General features: G+C 38.7%; 1 protein-coding gene across 16 annotated transcripts in view; it reads left to right on the plus strand.

Annotated features, from left to right (window-relative positions):
- Positions 1–26,931, plus strand: part of LGI1 (leucine rich glioma inactivated 1) — a 36,738-nt gene extending 9,807 nt beyond the window's left edge. For 3 of the 16 annotated variants that reach the window (XM_014522621.2, XM_025210871.1, XM_025210872.1), the window contains exons 2-11: positions 2,887–2,999; positions 5,481–5,532; positions 13,673–14,122; positions 14,485–14,556; positions 17,803–17,874; positions 17,976–18,047; positions 22,990–23,061; positions 24,751–24,920; positions 25,276–25,440; positions 25,529–26,931. In XM_014522621.2, the coding sequence (XP_014378107.1) occupies positions 13,932–14,122; positions 14,485–14,556; positions 17,803–17,874; positions 17,976–18,047; positions 22,990–23,061; positions 24,751–24,920; positions 25,276–25,440; positions 25,529–26,346 (1,632 nt within the window). In that variant the 5' untranslated portion in view covers positions 2,887–2,999; positions 5,481–5,532; positions 13,673–13,931 and the 3' untranslated portion in view covers positions 26,347–26,931. Of the gene's footprint in view, positions 1–2,886; positions 3,000–5,480; positions 5,533–9,690; positions 10,298–11,095; positions 11,166–13,672; positions 14,132–14,484; positions 14,557–15,415; positions 15,661–17,802; positions 17,875–17,975; positions 18,048–22,989; positions 23,062–24,750; positions 24,921–25,275; positions 25,441–25,528 lie in introns of those variants that run through there. The other 13 variants (XM_014522620.2, XM_025210868.1, XM_025210869.1 and 10 more) reach the window with 9 other exon arrangements.
- The last annotated feature ends 329 nt before the right edge of the window (positions 26,932–27,260 follow it).

Below are 27,260 nucleotides of genomic sequence, written 5' to 3' on the forward strand. Positions count from 1 at the left end.
GGCGACCCCCTTCTGGAAGATAACACCACGCTGAAAGAAGCCTCAACGACAGACTCCAGCGCTTGTAGGATAGGTATACCTGACTCTGTAGCCTGCTACTGTGTGTGTGTATGTGTGTACATGTGTGTATGTGGGGACCAGCCCCAAGGTTTATGATTACAGTGTTTCAATCCACCTAATAAACTAGAATTTTAAGGATCCCAAGTTGGACATTTGTAGCCAACATCTTGACAGTGCATCCAGTACTTCAGTGTCAGTCATTGCTGCACCTGAATGACTATTACCACACTTGAGTTAAGGCTTTTAACTAGAGCTAAAAACAGGCCACATGGCTGTAAAATATGGCTGAGACGTTACCATACTAGGAATGCCTAACAGATAGCAAAATTGCGGAAGAAAGAATAGTTTGAATAGTGAAACATAAAAAATATTTAAAAGGATAGAGAGTCTTTAATACTCATGGAGTGGAGTGAGATTAACAGGAATCAGGGAGATGATAATAAGCCATGAAGTCAATTGACTGTCTCAGTACTAGCTGTATGCTGCTGCCCCTCCCAGCCAGTTTAAATCTTGAGTAGATCAGGAATCAAAGAGGGGTGCAATTGCACCACTTAACCCCCTCACCCTCCTCCCCGATTTGCCCGTAGAATCATAGAATCATAGAAGTAGGGTCGGAAGGGACCTTGTAGATCTTCAAGTCCGACCCCCTGCCTGGGTAGGAAGAAAACTGGGCTCAAATGACCCCAGCCAGGTAGGCATCAAGCCGCTTCTTAAAAGACCCCCAGGGTAGGAGCCAGCACCACTTCCCTTGCAAGTTGGTTCCAGATCCTAGCTACCCTAACTGTGAAGTAGTTCCTATGGACCACTTCCCTTGGAAGTTGGTTCCAGATCCTAGCCGCTCTGACTGTGAAGTAGTTCCTATGGATGTCTAATCTAAACCTACTCTCCAACAACTTGTGGCCATTATTCCGTTACCCATGCTCCTGGGTAATCTAGCCATAGGCATTTTCTTAATCTTCTGTGCTTTGGTTACTTTAGCCGTGCACCCTGTGCTTATTCAGGTTCTCTCTTTCTTCTTGTCAGTCTCTGATGTTTCTAGTGCTACTTTCCTCTCTCATTGACATGCCTACAGATACACCTCTACTCCAAACAACAACCAGCAAAGCCCCTCCATCCATGTGCCTCTGATTAACACAGCAATATGTGTTAACTTCATTTTATGGTTACCTTTGACCAGCCTGCCACTGTCCATGACATTTTGCACAATTCACAAGAAAGGCTACAGTAATAAACTTCCTGAGACTCGCATGGCCACCAAAGTATGATTTAGTACTAGGTATCCCAGGCACAGTTAGAGTGATTGTCTCATGGAAGTGATTTGTAGCAAGCAGTTTAAGTCCAAATATTCACCTATTTGAATACCAACCTATTCAAGAAGGAGAAAATCCTTTGGCTTTTTGAGTAGCCATAGCTTATATCCCTCTGTTGCTAGACAGCTTAGCATTGCATTAAAAGCCTAACCACTGCTTAGATATGACCTTGCTTTAGTTCCTTTACTGCAGAGGAAAACAGCCGGTAGAAAGATGAAATTTACTAGAGATTTGCAAACTTTTTGCTGGTTTATAAGCAAGCAGAGGCATATAATGGACTTATCTCAGTCCTTCCCTTAAGGTGGATCTCTAGTGCAAAGAAGAAGGAGGGAGGGAAGTCATGCAGCTTGGGAGGTCTAGTATTTTCTGGAGACAATGATTGTCCCTCCCATTCACAGCCTGGAGGGAACACTGTTGTGGAAACCTTCCAAACTATAAAGGGAGGATCACTGCTTTCTAAAGGGAACTGGAATGCATTCATAAGAAAGTAAGGTCTTTTTTAAAGCTTTCTTTAGGGTGTTCCAAACACTGGAGACCACAATAATATACTTGAGACTCCATCAACAGTGCCTCATAAAATTAGCTTACCCTGTTCGAAAGCCTATCTTCCGAAGTCAGACAAGGTTCTTTGGGTAGATGTGATATTTTTTATTAGACCAACTACATGGTAGGAAAAATTGTTCTTTGCAAGCTGTCAGGCACAAACATCCTTCTTCAGGCATATAGAGTCTGCTGGTGAATTGTGTGCTCTCCTGGGTAGAATAAAAGCCAAGATGCAACTTCCAAAGTATCATTTTTATTCATGAGACAACATGTGCCAGATGAAGCAGGTCCTTTGCAGTGGTTAGTTCCGTTACTTCAGCTGCCTTTCAATAGTCTCTGACTTTGACTAACTGAGTGACTTATATTGAGCCAGGATCTCTTGCTGGCTTATTCAGGACATAATAACCCTGTTCAATTTGCATGTAATATTAATTACACAGTCACAAATATGGAACCTTTTGTCCATATTTTTGACAGAATAAAACTGAATTGCAGAATACTAATTTTTGGTTTTAATGACTGGAAAATATTTCCCCAAAAGCTGCTAATTGTACTACAGAACAAACCAAACAACAAAAAAACAGAAACTAAACTAACATGTAAGACATTTTATGGAAAATGCTAAAGAAAGACTATAAATTCCATACAAATTTAACAATAAACAATAACAATAAAAATTATGTCAATTTTGCATGGATTAACCTAATATTGTTTTGAAAATGCACATAGTCAATAAAATAGCAGAGTCAGGGGAAGGATTTTTCATTATTCTTGGCAGAATTAAAGAGTTGGAAAATTTTAGACCATGGACTGTTCTTGACAACTAGATGGTATTTAGCTCTAATGCCACTGCTCAGTTGTTTTGGGCTATGTATAAAGCATTGAATTTTATGGAGGAATTCTGGTATATTTTATATGACATTCGGGGTCCTTATGGGATTTGATTTCCATCACTTCTTTATTTGTATTGCAGGTGCTAAAGATATTGCACACCTCCCTCCTGTAAACACCTAATAAATTCATGGATGGATAGGAAGGGTGTTGGCAGAGTGAGGATCATGGTTACCAGTCTCTGGTTAGTCTTATGTAAGCTGTCTGAGATTTTGTTCTCACACTTGGGGTTAACTATTAAATAATAACAATATAAATGTTAAAAACTTTTATGATCTTGTTTTTCCATGTTTACTCACAGAAACCTGTTTGATCTTGAGTAAGACATTTGGCCAGTAATGCTGTGTTGTGGTACACTTGAGCATGTGTGAACATTTTTTCTGCATGATGCATTTCACTTCAACTTTTTATGTTTGCAAACCTGAAGCAAAGCTGAATCAAAACAGAGCTTCTAATTTCATTGTGAAATCACATGTATCCATATATACACAAAACTGGGTGCAAGTTCATAGATTTTAGCAAACTTAAATTCAGACCAGCTGGTTGCCAAGTTAAACTATAATATGAGCAGTTAACTTGCTGGCCATTTCATCTCCTGCTCATATGTCCTTCTGTGCCACTGAATAAGAGATGTGAATGCAGCTTTGTTCTAACCTCACAACCAGCAATCCAGTTTCATCCACAGCACTTCTACTGCCTCTAGTAAAAAACCATAACTTTCTCTTCAAAAGTCACCAGACCATTTCCAGTTCTGAATTAGCTATAGCTTTATTCAAGCAAATCATATCTTAGTATCTAATTATGCCACTTAGAAAAAAATAGAAAAACAGTTAAATATGTAAATACACCATTTCACTCTCCAGAGAGTTCAAGAGATAACACATCCATCTTTCAGTAGAGTGCTTATTATTTCTCAGAGGGTTAGATCCCAGTCCCATTGGAGTCAGTGGGCACACTGCCTGACTGGAAGCTGCTTCCTCTTTAATCATGTGGTCATGTGGTGTATTAGAGCCCATGTGAGGTATAGGTAGATGCTCTTAGAAGATTTTGAGAATACAGAAAAAGGCAACCTGACATATTTCTTTGAAAAAGCTTTCCTTCCTCTCAATATATTTTCATGTACAGGCTGTGGCTGTGAAAAAATCCCCCTCTGTCTATCCCATTGCACTGGGTCATTCCGGTTGCACCCCTTTCTCTTTCACTTGCTTGCTATTTGGTCCTGGCTGGTCAACCAGGTGACCTGGCCAGATCAGTTCCTGAGGGAAGAAGTCTTTATCTCCTCGGGCCTCTTGTTGGAAAAGCCACAAGACGCATGTCTCCAGGTACTGCCTGGGTGAATCCCTATGATTCACCCAGGTAAAGACCTGGAAACTAGCTAGTAGGTTAGAACTAAGTATAGACAGACACGTCTTAAAAGGGTCACCATACCCAATATCTGTAAAGGCTCAACTTATTTTGGTTTGCTCAAAGTGTATTCTGACTCCTTTGTTCTACCCCCCCCCCAATAAAGGTATTGGGTTACAGCATGACTGACTGTGAATTCCTGAGGGGAGAGAGAGACGCCTTTATTGCTCCCTTCGCTAGGCCAGCTATATTGGACTTGGCTTTCCATTTTTCTCCAATGCTGGTGGCAATCTTTGGATGCTTCAGGTTGAAAGAGGCACCCCAAAATATTACTAGTGAGCAAAGCACCCCCAAGGCTTGCAGGGTCTCTGTACCCCAGGCTACATGGAGCCCTAACAGATACCAGTACCAGGGTGGTGGCAGTGTTACCCCAGGCTTGTGGGTGTTCTCCGGAAAGGGGGATGACTGGCCATAGGCTCCCCAGGGGAGACTTCCGAGCGTGGTTTTGGGCCTGGCACAGTGAGGTGGGTGGCTCTGCGTGTAGCACTTCCTACCGTGCCGCCAGTGGTCCCATCCATTTACATATTGTGAATTAATACAGATTCACACAGGGTCTTTGAACTCTTCTGAACTCTATGCTTCTACTTGTGGGCATGTATATCTGCTGTGTACCATTTAAAACAAAGCAAAACAGAAATCTTTCTTGTCTCTGAATGTTCATTGTTGGGATTTTTAAGGCAAAACATCATTAAAGCTACATCAGGGTAAGAATAATTAGCACTCAAGTAGATCAGCTAATCTTGTTTTACAGGACTGTGTGGGATATTCCTTTGAGCCCTGACCCAGCAAAGCACTTTTATACATAATTAACTTTAATGGTATTGCCAAGGCCAAGCATTCAAAAATCATGAGTTAGGCCTCCAAAATCCATAGAATTTTTAAAAAACAGTAAAGTGTTGGTTGTTTATACTTTGCTTTTGCAGCTCTACAATTCACATTTTTTACTTTTTAATATTAAAATTCCTATTGTTAAAAATAAAACTAGGAATCATGTCAATAAACATTAGTTGCACCAGTAACAAAACCTGAACATAGATGAATTTTGCATAGTTTCAGTGTTGGTGCAAATGTTATATAGATTTGCACAATTATTACTAAACAAACTAAAAAGAAGAGTGTAGTTTACATGTTTCAGCATTTCTTTCCTGTTATATTCAGATATATTTCTGTCAATGATAAGAAGATCAGACTGCAATATACCAAATCAATCTGATAACATTAAGGCTACCTGTGTACATATTAAGGTAACCAGTACTCTGCTTCACTACACAGGTTTGACAACCAGAAGTAAGGCACATTCTTCTTTCATTTACTTCACTTATAGGTGAGTCTTCTTCATTTACACAGTGGAAATTAAGAGTCAATCTACTGTATCATTTGACTTATATAAGCATATAACTGGTTATCATCGTCAGCAGTCCTTCAATATGAGGATGGCAGTCTTCCAGTAGATAGGGAAAGTTATCCGTGAGTTCGGAGATGGCTGAAGAGGCTAATCTGAGATCTGCATGTTCAACTGCAAACATGGCATATAGTTTCAGAAGGATGGAGTGGATCCTGGTGAAGTTGGGTCACAGCTCTTTCCTTTCGTGTCTCTCACCCATTTGCCTCCGTAGCGAGACAAGTTTGTTCAGAATGGTTGATGCTTTGTTGTACTTCAAGGTGCCATTGGGAATGATTCAGTGCTCAAGTCACCCAGTTCTTGATATTAATCAGAACTGTTCTTTTGCCTACCTCTAGACCAGTGATCACTTTCCTTTCCTGTTTCATGTCATTGTGATGAGGTATTTAGCAGAATTCGGGTTCATTGGAATCTGACAAGCCATACCATGAGCACTTCTGCTATGGCCTCAAACTTGCAACCTCTGGGCTGTTAATCATGCACCTTAGTGCTCATGCCTCTCCAGCCCCCCACTGATTTTACTGAAATACACGCAATTCTTAAAGTGACTGCTATTTCTTTGAGTGTTCCTATCCTGTTTTTATTCTCTTTCTGAAAGCATAAAATAACAGTTAATGAACATTTGTTTTTCACAGCATGCTCCCATCTAAACTTGGTAGACATCCACTTGGAAACATGGAAGCAAAACATGTTACAACATTTATACTCTCCATGCAGCTTTTATCCTCTTCAGAGACAGACAAACAGGAAGTTAGAGGATGCATGACACATGAGTGATACCAAGGCTGTCCCTAGGGGTCGCAAATCAGGGTGACCACCCCGGGCCCTGTGCTTTAGGGGCCCTGTGGAGCAGGGAACAGCGGCCACAGTGATTCCACGCTGACGCTGGCTTCACGTCCGGCCACTCGGGCCCCCCCCCCCTACGCTGCTGAATCCGCCGCTGGTTTTCTTGCATTCAGGGGCGGGGCTCCGCACAGGTTGATTTGCACCGGGCCCCACACCCTGCTCGGGTCGTCTCTGAGTGACACTAATGTAAAGGGAGTGACAGCCCCATTCCACGTAATCTGTAGGACACTATTTTCCTGTAGATGGCTAATTCCTTGGCCCTATTCTCTGCATGCCAATGACCATCCTCACCCTGAGTGAGAGTTCCTGTAATATATTACAAGTTATCTTACTTTTCAGCTTCTTTCCCATCTTCCCACTGGAAATGTTAAAATATTCTAAATTAGAAACAAACTGGATCCAGTGAAAAAATTCAAATGATATTTCATACAATACATGCCAAGAATTGTTTTACAAACTTTGAAATACAGTATTTAATAAAATGTATTGTAACTATGTATACTATTCCTCCAGAATCAATTCAGAGTTTGAAAGTGGGTACACCTATATTTCCAATGGTTTCAGATTTAAATGATGTATAATGGCAAAATCAGTAAATACAGGGCCTCTCAAAACAGTAATTTATTTCTAAAAAAAACCTAAAAAACAAAAACCCCACAAATATGATAAGGTTAATCAAAAGATGTATTCTTTGTACTGAACACACTTCTTTAGGAGCAAAAGACAAACATTATTAAATCTTATATTAATAGAAGCACAGTTATATCAATATTGTAACAGTGTAAAGCTTGCACACTTGTAGGTGTGGAAGGATGGATGTGCCAACAAAAAAAGTCTCAGTATTGAAAATGACTTATTTGGAAACTATTTTATTCATAAAGCTTTTAAAAATGCCCAGCCAATGGCTTTGGATGCCTGTTTTAAGGCGTTCAACATAACATATCCTAAAGGGACGTGGTTTTTTTAAGATTTGGTGTCTGAAAGATCAAACCCTTGTATGGAGTATCAAGGTGCATGTTGAAATAGGTCATGTGGTGCCCAGAGAAAACCGGCAAGAAATGAGTTTTCAGGTTACAAATCATTCACAATAAGGAACTAAGGGCATATCTCAATAATGACCACTGGCAAGTTGGAAATACAGTACCTTTGTCAGAAACTGGTTGTCAGGCATCCTAATGATGTGTACTGTCCAATGGAGCTGGTGCTATATATACATGGCTTCAAAGCTGGTTGTGTTCGCTTGAGCCAGAATGCTGGTAATTGTTCTTCTGCCCTTCCAATTCATGTGAAGGATTTTCCAAAGACATCACTGATAGTAATATTTCAAAACTTTTAGGGTTTCCAATATATTGTCCAGGTTTCACACCCATACAACAGAGTTGGGATGACAACATCCTGGTAGAGGAGAAGTTTGGCTTAGGTCCTGCCTTCCATTGAAGACACGATTTTGGACACATCCAAAGGCAGCACCGACAGATTTTCTTTGGTGTTGAATATTATCATCTACATTTACTTTTTGGGAAAGATAACTAACTACCCATGTAGGGACAATACTCAACCTTCTCCAAGGACTGCCCTCTAATTGTAATATGTAGGGGAGCAGCTGGCTGGTTTGGGGTAGTTGGAGTAAAGTATTTTAGTTTTTGAGAAGTTGACAGTGAATCAAATCATTTCATACACTTCACAGAAGCAGTCAAGAAAAACCTGCAACTCTTGAGTCGGCACACATGACACAAGCATCAGCATATTGAGAATAATTAACGGAGGTGTTTAGTTATCTTGGCTTTGGAACATAACTGGTTGGTATTAAAGAGATTCCTGTCCATGCAATGGACTGACTCTTAACATGCCAGTAAATGAAAGAGACTGACCTAGTTTGCCTTTCTTCTCAGCTGGCAGCAGATACAGCAGCAGCTTACTCAGCCATTAGACCCCAGGATTGTCCTGGCTGTTCTGCAGTTAGCACAATGCCTAGAACACAGCATCAATCAATCAGTCAATCCTAGGATGCTACTGAGATGGGAAAACTGGGAGTAAAAAGGGGCCCTGCACAGAGGAACTCTCAAATCATAAGTCAGAAGCATCTTTGTGATAATCCCTGGGCTACTGTGTTATGGTGTAAAAATAGCTCAAGCCTAGTTATATTTACCCTACAAAAAGAAGAACAGCTTTTTAGAGTGGATGTTGGTAATTGCACCATCAGGAAGAGCGACCCTTTCAGAACTGGTTGAAATGCAAAGGAATTTTCTGTTTATTGAGGGTGAGGTAAAACAGACTCTCTGCTGGTTTGAATTTGGCATTTGCTGTAGAATTTGTTAAAAGGACAACACAAAGAACGTAAACCCAGAATCAGGAGAGAATCATAGGAGTCTTCAGTCTTAAATTTTTGCATTCTGGGTACAAGTGGAACACAACCATGATAAACTGCTGCTTAGTAGCCCCTCTAAATCTGGGTATTATGGTAGTTTGTGAAATAAAACACGCAATAATCGCTGTTTTCTATCTGCCTGGCAAAACATGATGAGCCTGATGTAAAAGCATTAAAATAAATCAGAAACTTGACACTGACATTGGTGAGCTTTGGATCAAGTTTTACATGCCCAAATTGAGCACAGAAGACAGACAGATTTTCCAAATGCAGAATAAAATAAGTGACAACTATAGTAGTTCTCATTTCTGCCAAGAGAAATGCAATCACCATCAAACCACAGGAAGCGTATTAGAACTTTGCGGCATGTCACTATTAACGACATTGTGCCAATGTGAAAATACAAATATAGTCAGCTGAGCAGAATTAATCCTCTAGAAATGTATGAAGTTTGGTAAAATCATAACTCTGGGTATACTTCCTGACTTTTTGCATTTGGTTTCCTCAAATAGTCTAGTAAACAACTTTGATGATAAAAGCATGGAGTACAAGTGAAAAATGATTCTCTTACTAGCAGAGAGGAAAACAGAAGCAGAAAACACTGTCACAAGCTGGTTCAGGTCTCTAAGGACTAGGCTGGCCTCATTCCACCTTCTTATTTTTTAGGGTTGCTTCTCTGTCCTGCTTTAGCTGCTGTCATGAAGCTAAAATACAGCAGAGTACAAAAGTAACCACTATATGCTTCATTCAAATGTGTAATTTAAGGCAGGTGCAAAGCAATTGCTAAAGGAAAAACTACCACCAGGAGTTAGCAGCTAAGCCTTAAGTGGTTGTGCAGAGCGTAGATTACTGCAATTCTCCGTGTTGCCAGGCTACAGTAGCCACCTAGCAGTAGTGGGAGTGGAGCAGAACACAAACGGAATACAGTGAAATTCAGATCTCGCAATCACTGACTGCTTAGGAAGCTCCGTCAGTTTTAAGAAACATTTTCTAGAAAAACAAGCAGCATATTACTTGCCCACTGGTATATATGGTTCTGCATTTGATCAGCTGCTTCCATTTATAAATACCACACTGAAAACAAATTAGAGGCAAGAGGAGCCAGCAGCATAATGCAAGCTTATCCCTGCCCATTCTGAAACATGTCTGCCAGCCTGCACTGCCATTGCACAGCAAGGTGAAGATTTTTCAAAGTACTGAAAACAATGCCTACATGATCTGAGAGAGCTCTGATAAAACATTTCATAACTCTTCAGTTTATTCTTACAAACCTCATGGAAAACAAGGAAACAAATTAGGACTTTGTTGTCTAATCAGAACCTGAATCGTAAAGAAAAACATAGTATTAAGGACCTAGAAGGAGATCAGGCGCTCTGATGGAGACGCAGCAGGCAACTGCATGTTCTGTTGAGCCAGAAAACTAACAATGATTGCAGTGGTAATGGATAAGCCAAATACGACAATCAACGAAGCGTGAGTATACCACTGAAAATCCACAAACCACTTTGTTTTTAAAGAATTTTATGGTAAGAAATCAGATAGCTTGGTGCAAGTGAGGTCTGGGAAATGTAATTTATCCCTCTCTTTTGACAGAACTAACAAATATCTATCATTTATATAACTGGTGAAAAGTTGTTTTGGCACATCATTTTAAATGAGAAGCCAATGTTCAAGAAGCCCACCGTGCGTAAAAATTGGTCATGTTACTGCTCTGCTGCAATATGTCTAAAACTAAAAGAAATCTTCCTGAAAAATCTGCAACATCAGCATGTTTAATGATGTTACCAATGTGGCTAGAATATAGACTCCAAAAAAAAAAAAAAAAAAAAGAGGCTTTTTAAAGGGTTGTGGCTAGAATATAGACTCCAAAAAAAAAAAAAAAAGCTAGGCTATTCAATGGTTGAGTTCAGTGCAGGAGTTCAAAATATGGAACATAAAGCTTCATTGTTAAGGGCAAAATATTTGGAATGGATAGCTTTTCTCTTACATAACACTTGAAGAATGACAAGTAAGGGTGAATCTTTTTGGCTTGCCTACTCGCCCCTATAAATGTTTTTGTGTGATGACTCTCCATTGAGCAGGTTTGACTCTCCCAGAGCACAGCGTGTGTAAACTACCTTAGTAAGTTCCACAATTCTTGCCTCCATCTCAACCACACAAACTTTGCAAGCAGGAGCCTCTATCCCTGATACAACATTTGACTCATAACAATCCAGGGCTATGTTCTAGAGTAATCATGCCAGTTTTTATTGATGGTAGTCTTTTTTTCAGAATTAAAGCAGCTTTGGGTCACTACACACTGAATTGAACCCTACTTCAAAAACAGCTGTTGATACTGAAGGTTTGTTGTAAAAGTAAATACTTGAGCCTGTCCTTGGCATGCATCAGTTGTATAAAAGAAAAACATAACTATCAAATTTTAGCAACTCCAGTTGTTAAGGAGCACATTTATAACCATCTGCCATGTTGAGAATTCTCAACCATCTTGTGAGTCAAGTATATAGAAACTAGACCCCAAAATAGGATAAGATGTTTGTAAGTCTTAAGTAGAATCTTCTAAACAGACTGCTAGTTTGAGGACTCCATCATCAAGAACAGATTCTCCCTCTCTTGTTTTTATGAGTGATAGGGTTAAAAGAGCACCAATAATTTAAGTAGATAGATCAGAGATTGGCAACCTTTTGGGCCAGAGCTTGCAACATGTACCCCTTCCATGGATATTCACCTCCCAGAGAGTTCAAGACACCTATATTTATCTTCGCTGCAGGCACCCAGTCTGCAGCCAGGGTAAGCATAGGCACAAGAGAGCATGTAGGAGGACTGTGGAGAGGATGGGGAGCTCAGTACAGCTGCATACTGCCTGATCTCCATGCCACCCCAAGCCAGGGCAGACCTTCCTTCCAGGCCTGGATCCAATCTCTTTGTGGTCCAGATCTAGTCTCTGGGCTGTAGGTTGCTGACCCTTGACCTAGGTTGCTTATTTCAGTCTTATATTGCTTAAAGGTAAGATCCATTGGAAAGGATCATGGGATCACTGCTATAGTTGCTCATACTGAGAGAGACAGAAAGGGAAAGCGAATTCAGCCATATGAGACAGACATGCGCCTTTCCTTTCAATAGATGCCCCTGGTTATCACTTTGTAATTCAGTTAGCTTTATAAAATCCATTGTATGCTATATATCCATTCTATAAAATGCACTAATGAAAGGTAGTCAGCAGAACTTTGCTTTTTCTCCTCGGTTTGGAATAGCCAACAATAGCTTTATGCAGATTGGATCAGACATTGTTATGCAGTACAGAGAATACTGGATGCTAAAGGCTCATTGCTTTAGCAGAGAATAGCATAAGAAAGAATAGTAGCTGGAAATTTAAAGACAGATATATTTTACATTGGAACTAAAGAATAATATTAAAACCATATCTAACTATTGTGAAATACTACCAAGTGAAGTGATGGATTCTCCATCTCTTAAAAATGTTTATATACAAGCTGGCTACCGTTCTAGAAGATGTGTTAATGAAACATAAGGTTAACACCCCCCTCCCCCTCCCCCCCACGCTGGTCCCTTCTGGTTTTAAAATCTATTAGTATTATACACTAAAAGAGGTAAGATTACATGAAGGAACTTAAAAAACCTAAGTGTTCTTTCAGCCTTAGTTATCTAGATTAGCTATGAACTAATCCGGGTGACTAGAGAAATACAGTTGTATTAACTTCTCCAGTTTCGCTTTTTCAGCCATTATGTTAACTCTGCTGTATTTTCCTATGTGCAAAATGGAGATAATTGTATCTACGTCACATACATGGGGGGTAGGGAGGAAGTAAATGTATCCTGTTTCCAAAACCCTTTGGGATCCTCATATAGGAGTGCTGTCAGTGCAAAGCATAGCCATCAAATAGGTCCTTCTAAATGTCTGACAATTATTTTTATTTTACTATTCTATATAACTAAGCTCTTTTATTTTAAGATTCTCTAGTGTAAGCTCTTCGGGGCAGAGACCATTTCTTACCATATGTTTGTGCATGTGTTACATATGTACTGAGCACTAAAATTTCAACAGGAGACTCCAGATGCCATTGTAACATTATTAATAATAATAAAGATAGGTCTCAGTCTTGCTTATACTGAAATATGGTGTTTTCCTATTTATAATTATAATATATCTCAGTGTTGTAAATAATCTTTTCCTCTTCTAAATATGATCAAATCAGGCACTACCCAAATACATTTTGAATTAAGCAGTACTGGATATATTGTTTTCTTAAACAGTGGCTAATGCACCTTATTCATCAAGCTCACAAACAGGTACGGGTGTTCTTTAAAAATGCAGCCTGGAGGCTATTTTGTATGATTGACTATTTTGTTTAGAAATGACAGTTGTGAGCAGTCTCTTATACAAAGTAATGCTTTCCATGTGTGCCTGCTTGTTTTTCAGTGGTACAAACATGTTCAATAAAGGCTGCGGATAGAAATTAATCTAACGGTTTTTCTAGTAATTATTTTGATGATTTCACTTGATTTCATTTTCCGATATTGGAAATATTGTTACTTCTCTTGTCACTTGCAATATGTAAAGCACAATTCCCAAAGGTTTATGAGGTTGTAGGGATCCAGTAAAAGATGACTGATTTCTCCCCATACACACATGAACACTCCACCCCACACCCACTCACCCACCCACCAGCAAAACATAATGCTGTACTATTTTTGGTAACAAGGAAAGGGCCTCCCTCGGAAAACAGAAAGCAGTGTATTTTCTCAGTTACATCACTTCACAATCTAATGCTGTGTTGTGTTCGGTGTTTTTGTGGTGATGCAAGTCTTTTTTTTTTTTTTTTCTTACAGCCGGTTGGATTTTCCCCATCTTACAGCACCTCGCAGGTCCCTTCTCTGAGCAGTACATTGCCTGAGTGAGTAGAAACACACAGATCAGCTGCAGGTTTCTATCTACAGAAACAGAGTGAAAGAAAAAAAAAGGGTTGGAGAAGGAGAGACAAATATTGACTTGGCCTTATAAAAAAGACATCCAACGGCTGAATAAAGAAACCCTGTTCATGTTTTGGGATATTCTTTCAACTGGCTGGAACAAGAGTGGATCAAAAGAATGGGAAATGCCAGCAGACCCTTTGGAAGAATTGCTTATTTCCTATGCCTTTTATCTGTGCTTTTGCTGACTGAAGGGAAGAAACCAGTGAAGCCAAAATGTCCTGCCTGGTGTACTTGTACCAAAGATAATGCTGTATGTGAAAATGCCAGATCTATTCCACGCAGCGTTCCGCCTGATGTTATCTCAGTGTAAGGGCTGTAAGCATTTGGTTATTCCATTTATGATTTAAAATTAACTGGTATGTTTGACGTTTTCGGTACATGCTGAAGAATGCTTGCAGTAGGGAATCCCTCCAGCATTCGGAAACATCAGATAAAATGTTAAAATTGTGTTGCATCTCTAAATCCTGTTTTTACATGGTTTTTTTAATCTCTCTATGCCTTTTTACATGTTTTTCAAGCTGTCATAGGTTTCATATAATGCAGATTTGTTTTTGTAGTTAATAGTAATTATGTAAAGACATTATATTGTGATGCACAGCTCAGTGTTAAATGATGATTGTATCGGATCGCATTAACATAAGCTTGTGTTTTTTCTCCTTTCTTTTCAGATCCTTTGTGAGATCTGCTTTTACTAAAATCCCAGAAGGGAGTTTTTTGTTCACACCGTCTCTGCATCTTCTGTGAGAAATATTTATATGATACGATTATTTGTTACGAAACGTGTATCCGCAAGCCCTATACTCAGGGTCCCACTGTTTATTTTATAAGAAATAGCAAGTGTGGTTTCATTATATCACTACTAGTATCTGAAGTAAAGGTAGTTTTGAAAGATAGATCATGATTAATGTTGGTTTTTAACTGTTTGTAGTTACTTCATGGCTTAGGTTTTAATTTTTGCTGTCGATGCTGCTTTGTATAGATTAAATTCTGAGGACTGTTCTCTGTGACAGTGCATCTGTTATCCTTTTATGTATCATACTTTAATGTATGTTAGAAAAGGCATCTCAGTGTTGCAACAACTATACCTGTATTGTTTCTGCAGTCTTAGGGCCTGATCCCAAAGTGTGCTACACACGTGTAACTCTTATTGCTTATGTACTCAGGACCTGTCAGGATCAGATCCCTAATTTCAGTAAAGAAAGATCCTGAAGTCTTTACTCGGGCAAAACTGCAATTGACATTAAAGGAAATGTAGACCCTTCAATGGGAGTTTGTTTAGCTGGGGGTTGGATTTGACACATCATTTATTATTCCTCATTCTCTTAATCTACATTTAATGTAACAAGTTTTTTAATAATCAGAAATTCTTGAGCAGTCATTCCAAAGTCAAATATGGTGACAATGTATGCACTGACCTTTTTTTTGAGATGTAGGTTCATTGCTCTGTAAAATATTACAGGTCCGTAGCAGAATTGGCTACCTAGAAAACCATGGAAGTGATTATATAATGACTTGCTATACAAAGATATTGGAGAGAGAAATCTGAACTGTTCATACTTTGCTTGGTAGCTGTTTGAAACGTATTCAAATTTGTTTCAGAAACTTGACAAAAAAGACTTTTCAGAAACCAAAAATGAAATCAGACACCTGTCTGTGGCTGAGTTAACATATACAGTGGATCTGGTCTGAAGTGTAATCTTGATTTATTGGAGCCTTAAGGCTGTTACATTAAACTGTTGGTGCACTGATAGTTGAAGGCATGACCCGAACTGTACTCTGCTACCTCAAGTGGAGCTGATAAGGAGGTGCAGGCATACGTACAATTTCAGATACAGGATGAATAGGTAAATGTAGTTACTATGGAAACCTAAATGCTGTTCCATTGTGCATTATCTTTGACAAAATTTTCCCAGGTGGTAACATCACAAAAAGATAAATCTCACATAACTCCTGTGCTGGGCCTTCCAACAGGAAGAAAATTAAAAGTAGCAGCATTTGTATTGTGGAGCTTGTATATTAGTAAATGAAAAAAGGACACCACAAGCCTCTGTCTTGGCTATGACATGCTATCTACATTTAACAGTTCTACTACTCATGTAAGTCAGACAGAACAGGTTAGCTGAAGAAGAAGCAGGGACTGCCTTTCATTCAATATTTATCTAGTATGACTGGGTTTCCTTTCATTTGTGCCTTTCACTTAGCTGCCACACATTCCTTGTGCTGCTGCTAATAAACTGGTGCACTAGACATGCCAAACTTAGAAAAACAGTTTTTGTTCCAGCCTGGGCTTTGACAGGTGATGTGCTAAAACAAGTGGTACAAACCAGCCACAAATATCTCGTGTAAGAAACCTAGCATTTCTAAAAATAGTGCTGAATATCCATATGTCTTTCTCTATGTAGTCTACCCAGGAGCTGACCTACTTGCCATGTTTGGAAAAGTCAGACTTTTGGTCTAGGACAAGTGAGAGCAGTTTCTTCTTACATAACAGAGAACACCCAAGCAAACTTCTACAATGTAGGCCCTGTGCTTTAAAAAAAATCTGCCACTGGTTGAAGAGGTAGGACAGAAAACAAGAACAAACAAAATAAAAATAACTAAAAATATAAACTAATTTAAAACTAGTTATGGGTTTGTATGTGACATCTACACTGGTGGTTTCAGTTTACCAGGTATGTAAAGAGTAGTACATATTGCTACTGGTTAAACAAAAGATCATGAAATTATACATCCAAGGTCCAACTGTAACTTGATCTCTTCTAAATGTCATGTGATTTCTGGATGTGACGCACATCTGTCTGTATTGTAATCATTTATCATTATTTGAGTTGCACATAGCAGCATAGATAAGAATCTTGGTCCTATTTTCCTAAATGCTATGCTAAGCTCCCATTTCTCAACTCTAAGAACAGTAATATGGAGGGACTAGACATGGAGAGACTCTAATTTGAGGAGACTTGTGTTTTTTTGCTCTTTATATAACCAGAATATTATGAAGAAAAAAATAGGTGCAGTGAAGTCCAAATAATGGATCTTAGCAAAATATCCCCATTACTTCTTTAAAATTTCAAATCCGTTAATGCCTGAGGATATTGGCATATAAGTTCATGAAACATTTCACGAATCCAACTGACTGCAATGTACTTTGCAGCTACAATTCCATTTGGAAAAGCAGAACTCCTCTTACTTGGAAAATACCTAGTATGAGAGATGTGATTAACTTTGAACAAGCAGGTTCTAGTCCCTCATTACTAGCAGAATTAAATGCCAACACAGTGCCCTAGAGATGCGTTTGCATTTCAGTCTACAGGAGATGTTTTCAGTGACACTTGGGGAGTCCCATTGTTTTAACAATTAGTTTGTGCTCACTGCTGACACCACCAGTGGCACCTGTGGGTGGTTCACGATCACCACTTGGTGTCGCTGACACTGCCAGTGGTGTCTGTGGGCAGCACTCGCCATTCCCCGCCCCTGCCCCCCCCACCTTGCCTCCACCATGTGCCATCGCCGCCTGAGGGAGCTCGTCATGCCCCACCAGCCTCCAGGGCCACACGGCGTTCATGGCCTTACCTAGTGTCTTGGGGAGCTCCTGGGGCTGTAGCAGCAGCAATCCTGCCATTTGGAGCCTGGTCGGCAGCCAGAGAGTAGCTCTGGCTGGCGAGGCTCCGGTTTTGAGTGGCTTGTGCTGTCCCTGTATACACTGCTCCACTTTTTTTTGCACAGGTTTTTTTGACCCCAGGATATCCAGGGGTCAAAAAAACCCACTGCACTGCTCCCGCACAGCAAGGAGAACAGCTGAATGTGCAGTATGTGGTGCCTGTCTGGACGTGGCCAAAGAGTTCAGTTTAACCCTATGGTACCCCAGTCTTTATACAAACAATTCCTTCAGGCACTTGGTGGGAATCTGGCCAACCTGGAACTGTTGGACCATGTTCAAAAGAATATAATAATCAAACAGTTTTTAAATGTTGTATCTTTTCATGCAGGTTGTTTACATCAAATTCTTTTGATGTTATCAGTGATGATGCTTTCATGGGCCTTCCTCATCTAGAATATTTGTAAGTGAACAATGTTTTTTCCTAGAAGTACTGAGTAGGGTGGGTAGGTTTTCGAGTTACAAGCGTTGCATTGACCAAAATGAATTTATTACCCATTGCAGATTTATTGAGAACAACAGCATTAAGTCAATTTCAAGAAATACTTTCCGAGGACTGAAATCTTTAATTCACCTGTAAGTACAGTGGTTGCATACCTTATGTGGACTGTTTAATTTAGTAACTGAATCATGCAATGTTGTTTAATTTAGTATCTCATGTTATATAATCATTGATTGTTGTATAAATAGAGTTAATATAGATGTTAATCTTTGCATGTAACCTATTTTCAGCTGTTTAGCTTAAAAAACTGTCTATGTACTGTGGCATGTTTGATCACAGATTTACATAAATTTAGGGCTGGAAGGGACTTTGTGAGGCCATCGGGTCCAGCCCCCCTGCTCTGGGCAGGAAACTGTTGGGGTCAAATAACCCCAGCACAGTGTGCGTCCAGTCTACTTTTGAAGATCTCCAGGGTAGGTGCCTGCACCACCTTCACTGGGAGTCTATTCCAGAGTCGGGTCACACAAAATGTGAAGAAGTTTTTCCTTATATCCAGTCTGAAATCTTCTAGGAGTTTATGACCGTTGCTCCTGGTTTTCTCCTGGGGTGACCAATTTTTCTTCCACTGAAATTGATAGTCAAATAACTGTTGACTTCAGTGGAATCAGCATCAGATGGTTATGTTAAAATTCTAGCTGTTCTAAGCATCCAAGTTAGAATGAGACATGACAAGGGCCTGTAACTCTATCAGGCACTAATAATGTGGTCCATTTAACACCACAATTATGGCTGCTCAGCCCTTCAGCTGTTTGGAAACATGGTGAGGACCTGGCCCTCCTACAAGCTTTAGGACACCAAGCCAAAGGTAATGGGGGAAGTGTATTTTGTTCCTTTTTAGAACAATAGTGAGAAGCACTCCAGAGTAAACTGGATTGAATTTTTTCTATAATTTCACCCATGCAACCACACTGAAATTAACGGGATTGTACCAGTGTAAATGAGGATAAAATCTGTTCTGTTCTCCACAGTTCATCTTAACTTATTATGTCCTACATAGGAAGAACAACCCACCTCTGGCCATTTGCCCTGCATGCCCCAGCACTGATCAGAAAAGTCCATTCAGATTACAGTCTTGCTGTTCAAGAATAACTTTATGATAGGCAATCATCTGAAAACATGCTGAACTTTGAAGCCAAATTAGAAACAAGAATATAGAAGTAACAACTAAAACATGTAGGGGAAGGACCTTCACACACAAACAAAGTATGTCTAAATTGCCTAGGGCAGTTAGATATGTTTATACTAAATTAGCTTTAAACAAAATAGCTCAGATCTCAAAAGCAGTACAACTGTATTAGCTGAGCAAGGCAAATTAGTCTGAGCAGGCCTCTGTGCTAACACAACTGTAACTGCTTCCATTACCCAAGTTAGCATCATGTACTGTAGATAAAGGGACATACACAGTAAACTAACATCTGCAACAGAGTACTATTTGCATTGTCTAACTTATCAAAGATAAGCTACTTTCAATTTAAATCAAAGTGTTTTTGTTATTTTCAGCCAGTTTTTGTTATACATACCCATGTATCAAGTCAGTTACTTTATTATTTTCTCTAAATACTGTCTTTAAAAATACAATTACAGGGGAAATCTTTTTCTTCTATAAAATAATGTATGGAAACAAGGGTTTGTTATGTAGACTTTCATATCTATAAAGACTAATTAATTTTAATTGGCTAAAATATATTGCTGTGCCTGACACATGCATTAATGCCCTACTTTATCATATTAAGTTACAGAATATATCTTGGAATATTTCTTATAGGCAAGGGCAATGTATTTTGACCTTTTGGCCTCAACATAATAGATTTTAAAAGGGGTCTGAAACAGGGTCACTTGGTTTTTTGGTTCAGATATGGTCAGCCATAAGGGAAAGTACAATTTCAGCTATATATTGTAAATGTAATTCCAGTTAATCAAGTTATAGACTGTAGGATACTTTGCCATTCTCTACTTGCATGATGTAGACCATATCCCCAGTTGGTTTAAACGGAGTTCACAGTGACTATTCATATATCAAGTTATTCACATAATGTTCACAAAATTAAGGAAAGGAAATTAAGCAGGAGCAACATAGAGTACATGTAAATATACTGTAAAAATCTGTATTACATTTATAGGCTAACTATAGCATAGTTTAAAATACCAATATTCTACAAAAAAGTATGCAGATAAATAGCCCCATTCAATTTAATATTATTACTTTATTTATTTTGTCGCTGTAGTTGTCAACGTACAAGCTGCTTTTTTCAAAACGGAAAAACACAGAGCATACTATGTATCTATGCACATCATACAATCAAAAATAGCATCATGTTTGACTGGTGTGCTGGCTTCTGGGGCCCACTCAATAATTTTGAACGAGTAACCGTATGTAGAACATGGGACAATAAGCAGCCATTGTTGTCTGCCTGTAGTTTCAAGAACACTTTAGAACATGGATTTATACATTCTACACTATATATATTGGGTTTTTTTCCTGCTTGCAGAGCTAATTTTGAAAACAAAAGCAGAATAACTAGAGGTTCATAAACTACTGAATGTGACACGCTCGGTTGGTCATCCATCCTTAACCTATAATATGTCTATGTCTGCGTACTGGGGGCATTTGCATGTGCGCATTACTGCAAACTTGACTAATTAGCTCCGCAGTAAAGTGTCACTATCTACACGCGCACTGCTATTAGGCAGTCCTGGGCACATGTTTAAACACTTCACCTGGGGGCAGCACGAACTGTGCCAGAGTTTATTCAGCCATGTTAACTGCAGGTGTAGATGCACCCACTAAAAAGAACAACTAGACTCTCTGAGGCAGTTTAACTTGAAGAAGAGCAGAATATTATTGTTGTGTAAACATATAAAAGAGATTAACAGTAATTATGTGTACTAATGAGTTGCATAAAGTGATGGCAAAATATCACCTTTGTTCTTCTGTATAATCTGCCCACCTCCTTTTCACTATTGTATTTTTACATTGCAATAAAATTATCCAAATAACCACATTTTTATTTATACAATAATTTAATTGTGTCCTCACTAAAACATAGAGGCATTTCATGAAATTCATAGAAAAGTAGGTCTGGAAGGGACCTTCATCAAGATAATTCATTTTTGATTTAACGTTGAAACTAAATACATATATGTATGATTGTATTTTGATTTGTTTAATGCCACAATCCTAAATTGCAGAATATTTTAGCATAGGAAATTATTTCAGGCCACCAAATGTAATTCTGAATGCATCTTTGAAGGTTATCATAAAAGCAGAGCATCTTTCAGAGTTTTAAAATATCTCTCTTCAATCATAGTTACATATTTGATTCAACATTTACCCCCTCATGAGCTAAATTAAAGTTTTCTGAATGGGTATCACTAAGAGTGCCAGGTAGAGGTAAGAAAATAAAATGTTATTAGGTGTTTTCCAGCAATGGAAGGTATAAAATGTGAAGCTTTCATCCAAGAACTGGATTTAGATCCTTCTTTAGATTCTTTTTTGTCTGTTTAATTCCCACTGCAGTGGGAACTCGTATCTCTATGTCCACCATGTCTATTTGCTTGAAGTAATCAAGCTCACATATGGCTCTGATACTGCAAATCCGGGCTGTCCAACTGGTGGCCCACATACAGCATGCAGAGGGTTAATGTGCAGCCACTAGGCTCATACCTGATTGCCACTCCCCCTTTTGGTTTGGCTGCTGGCACAGCTGGGCTCTCTGGGCCAGGGATTTTCAACCTTTTTTGAGCAGTGTACTCCCAGCAGCCGGTCGAGGGGCAGGGGTGCAGGAGGGGGAGCAGCAGCCGGTCGCAGAGCGGGGCGGGGATAGCAGCAGCCAGTCATGGGGCAGGGTGGCAGTGGTCGTGTACTTGAACAGCAGCGCAGGGTGGTGAATGGTGGTGGCAGCCGCCACATGGAGGATTCTCCTCCCACACCCATCTGTCTGGGCAGTGCTTGTTTGGCCTGCAGAGTGGCACTGCTGCCCTCGCCCCCACCACTAGCCCTGCTCCTGTGAGGTGGTGGAGCTCTGTCCCCACCCGCCCGTGTGTGCCCCCTGGGACCTTTCAGAGTACCCCCAGTTGACAACCCCTGCTCTAGGCCTTTCCCTCCTTCCCTCAGCTTTCACTTCCTGCTTCTGCACCAGTGGGCAGGGTGGAGAGGCATACCCCTCACAGCTGGCAGGGTGCAGCCCAAGGGGCCATGGCTCCCACTCATGCAACTTCCACAAGCTTTGTGGCCCCAAAGTGCTTAGAAGTTGGAGAGCCCTACCGCAAATGATCATAAATCTCTTTATATTCATCCATCCAAGCGGTTGCTTTAGCTTCTATAAAAATACTCTTCTGCATAAATTTAACCTGTGCAAAACCTTATGTTTATGTTTATACATTGGTTGCAGTAGGCCAAATATGTATATTATACATACACAAAAGCAATATTAAGATGCAGTTCTTCAAGAAGTAAGTAAAAAGCAAAAATGGTATAATGAGGTTCTATGTTTAGTAGAAGCAAGCAAAGCGCCTCAGTAGATGCTTAACTTTAAGACTGGAGGTAGTCCTATTGATTTACAGGAAATTTAGTCCCATGGTTTAATTTAAGCACATGTTTAAGTGCATTTTGAACAGAACCATTGTGACTAAATATCTTCTTGTTGGATATGCTCAAGTTACAAGGAAAAAAAACAGATGAGAATTAAAAGAAAAAAACCAAAAAAAAAACCTAACAAGGATCTATCTGAAGGATGAGTCAGTTTTTTTTTCCCTTTTTTTACACATCATAACTAAAACAGAGGTTTTATTCAGAAAGTGAATAAATTAAGTGAACTGCACCCCAAAGTAAAAGAGAAAAGAAAGTGTGAATATATTTTATCAGAAGGAGTCACAATGTAAATGAGAGAACCTAGAAAGGAATCCTGTAGAACTAAGTGCTAAAGTGCATTATTGTTCTTAACCAGAAAAAAAACAATATTACATTTTACTGAAAAATACCATCTGATGACTGACATAAAATATCTTCTCTTACAGGAGCCTTGCAAACAATAATCTCCAAACACTTCCAAAAGACATCTTTAAAGGCCTGGATTCTTTAACAATTGTGTAAGAAATCAGCAATTTCTTTGCTTCCTGTGTTACCGAGTAGACAGTAAGCCAGTATAGATAGTGGTGGAACCTATCATTTTGGTGGGGCAGAGGTAGCAGAAGTAAGGGTGGATCGAATTTATGTCAAGTGTTGTTAATACTTTGTTTTGATTGTGTAATATTTTTCCAAGCTATCAAAAAGAGTGAAATATTTAGAACCAAGATTAAATTATAATATTAAATATTAAGAAATAAGAATTCAACGTGTTCATAGTCACTGTGATACTTGTGTATGGTTCCCTGAAATAAGAAAAATAGTTATCTTAAATCTTAAAATGTATTTTTAAATATAGAAGGGGAGTAGCATGAAGGTAGGGAGAAGAGTGCTTAACCTAAAATGTTCTTATTTTCATTTCCAAAATAATCTCAGATGAGTCTCTATTGAAAGTAATTATCATTTTAAACCTCTTACTGAGTACTGTACATGAGATGCTAACTCTAATTGCAACTAAAAAAAAAAAGGAAGTAGTTACATTTAAATAGGTAAAACAAAGAATATTTCATGTTTGTAAAAGTACAAAGTATATTTTGAAATATATATTCATTCATTCTACTGGAACAGCTCCTGTTAGCAACATACAACATTCTGGCTGCTCCAACATGAGAAAGCAGGTACAAAAAAAGGCTCTTCTTACTTCCTCCACTACAGCTGCTCAGGAGTTAGTTTTAGGACATACCCAGTATTTCCTGCTATAGTAAATGTTGGAGCTGACTGCACATCCATTGAAATGCCAGTCACGCTGGGCATAGCCCAGCAGCAAGACGAGACCACTTCTGCTAGTACCTGGCTGCAGACACCATGGGAATTTTTCACCACTAGCATGTGCAGGTGTATTTCAATACTACAAAATAATTCTTTGTCCACACCGCTAGCACTCTCCTACAAAAATTAAGAGAATGCTCTACAGCACTTTTAATTACCCAGTACAGTCCCGCATATGCCCCGTGCTCTTCACAGGGGTGTTTAGTACAGGAAGACGATTGACACCTCCAGATGGGTGCCAAACCTTATAAATTCCATTAACAAGAACAGTAGTTGAGGATCTCAACTGCTCTTCAGGAGTAATCTGAATTTTGCATAATTAGGCCCAAGAGCAAATTTTGATAAATTTGATCTGAAGGGAGTTCTACTTGTATCTACTGTGGGCCTAATAGATTACATCAAAATGAGAAAGGAGAAAATAAACCAACTTTATCACTCTTATTTCCTACCCTGATCGTGGGTAAACAGGGAAAATCCATGTTTTGGTTCAATGACTGTCATGTTACAGTATTTGCCATTTTGTCATCTGTAATGTCTTCCTAGAAAATGCCAAACTGAGAAACGAACCAAAAAAGGGCCAAGCAGTTTGGCAAGGATTTGGGTATCTGTAAATTTGGGAACATCAGCAAAGAAGAATTGGTAGAGGAGATAATCCTTCCCACTGACTATCTGTAATGAATGGTAATCTATTTATACTGAATCTATTTAAATTAATGCAAAGAATTTTAATATTTTTTTTAAAGTAAGTTCAGGACAAATCAATTTAGGGAAGCAGCAGCATGAAGGTTGACATTTCATAGAAATCCTGTTTATTGTAGCCTGTCATGTCGTGGAAAAAACAGCAGCTAATTCATGTATTTCAATGAGTGGTTTATTTGTTATAGGGATCTTAGAGGGAATGCATTTAATTGTGACTGCAAACTAAAATGGTTAGTGGAATGGCTGGGCAGCACTAATGCAACAGTAGAAGATATTTACTGCGAAAGTCCACCAGAATATAAGAAGCGTAAAATCAATAGCCTTTCTCCAAAGGAATTTGATTGTATTATTACAGGTAATGTGTTCCAAATTTATTTAATTTTGTTTCCTTACAATCAAAGATATAGTCTCAAAATTTAGAGCCCCTTTGTATTCATAGCCTATATAAAGACTGCATATACAGAGCCCCTTTCTATTTATAGCCTAAATAAGGACTGCAACAGACCTATAACTGTTATAGGTACAATTTTTAATTTTGACAGAATAAAATAAGACTTTAATATTTTCTCACACTAACAAGAAAATCAGCTACTGTTTAAATGTATTTTTAATGAAAAGGTATTGATTAAATAGCTCTTTTTAATACAATGGAAACGCATAAGAAAAGAAATGCTACCTTTGGTTACCACGTGTTGTGTGCACTTTTGCAGAATTTGCTGTTTATCAGTCCCTCCCATATCAGTCTCTGTCAGTAGATACTTTCTCATATATGAATGATGAGTATGTGGTTGTTGCCCAACCTTTTACTGGAAAATGCATCTTTCTTGAATGGGACCATGTAGAGGGGACGTTCAGGAATTATGACAACATTACAGGTATGAATAATGCATGTCATATCACATTATGCTACCTGATCTAAAGGCCGGTGCTAATGTTGTCTTTACTTTACTTTTCTTTTTGTAGGTACTTCAACTGTGGTGTGTAAGCCCATAGTTATTGAGAGCCACCTATATGTCATTGTTGCCCAACTTTTTGGAGGCTCCCATATCTATAAGAGAGATATTTTTGCTAATAAGTTTATAAAAATTCAAGATATTGAAATTCTTAAAATCCGAAAACCCAATGACATAGAAACGTTCAGGATTTCAGAAGACTGTTTTTTTGTTGTAGCAGACAGTTCAAAAGCTGGGTTTACCACAGTTTACAAATGGAATGGAAATGGATTCTACTCTCATCAGTCTCTGCATGCATGGTATAGAGATACTGATGTGGAGTATCTTGAAATAGCTGGCAAACCTCATTTAATTCTATCAAGTAGCTCCCAACGACCTGTCATATATCAATGGAACAAAGGAACAAATGAATTTGTTAAGCGTTTTGATATCCAAGACATGGAAGATGTGTATGCAGTAAAACACTTCACGGTGAAAGAGGATGTATACATTTGTTTAACTCGATTTATTGGTGATTCTAAAGTAATGAAGTGGGGAGGTTCCACATTTCTGGATTTACAAAGAATGCCATCCCGAGGATCAATGGTATTCCAGCCTCTTCAAATAAACAATTATCAGTATGCCATTCTTGGAAGTGATTATTCTTTTACTCAAGTCTATTATTGGGATGCTGAAAAAGCAAAATTTGTGAAGTTTCAAGAATTAAACATACAGGCACCAAGATCTTTCATACATGTTTCCATTGATAAGCGAGATTTTCTCTTTGCTTCAAGTTTTAAGGGAACTACACTGATTTATAAACATGTCATAGTTGACTTAAGCGCATGACATCCATAATTCTGAGATTACATCAGACTTTCTACCATAAGTGGACAAAATGAACTAAATGCATGACGATTCTCTTTATCCTGCTTCCAGATGAATGCCTTTAAAAGTTGAGATTGCTAGAACAAAGTATTACTAGTATCTTCATCTTTAATTGTCAAGTCTAGTGGTGTTGGAAGTTGCATTTTTTAACAAAAATAAATTAAATGATTAACTGTTCTTTGCATCCACAGTATGTAAATATGTGTGCAACTGCATCTGTTGCTATGGAAAAAAATACTAAGATGTAATTTTCCATTTATTTATTCACCTGTTTGAAAACAACTGCCAAATAAAATGTTTACATTTTCTGTCTTTCACATTCCAAATATGATTATTTGCAGGTGATACGTTTCATTTGTGTATATATTATACACACACAAAATAAACACAAGCCATGTATTGTCCACGGCAGTGTTTTGGTTAAATGTTTCTCTTACTATTATAAACCACAGCAGCAACGCGTGAGTGGTTTATACATACAATCAGAACTTCATGATTAAAATCCACCATCACACCCTGATCCTAGAAATATTCCTAGGTGGACTGACTCTTGCACTCATGTGGTGCTCTTGTGGCTTATACAGTAATGCACACAGGCATAAGGTTCATCCATATTGATCCAAGTGCAGCATGGGGCTTTATGTTTGTACCGTTGGAAGAATTTGATTTTTTTTTTTAATAATGTATGGAAAAATCAAGAGAATAAAAGCTTGTTGTTATAGCCTTTCTAAACTTTCTAATGACACATCAGGACAAGTGTATCAGGTGTGTACAGGTGGTGAAAACTCAGAGCATATCTTAGTTTTTAGCTAGCATCTTTCCTATAGCTAAAGTTCACGCACCACTATTTCAGATTCCTATGTAATTCTATCTCT

Source organism: Alligator sinensis, unplaced genomic scaffold (genome assembly GCF_000455745.1).
Source record: "Alligator sinensis unplaced genomic scaffold, ASM45574v1 scaffold472_2, whole genome shotgun sequence".
In the NCBI taxonomy this organism is placed as follows: domain Eukaryota; kingdom Metazoa; phylum Chordata; order Crocodylia; family Alligatoridae; genus Alligator; species Alligator sinensis.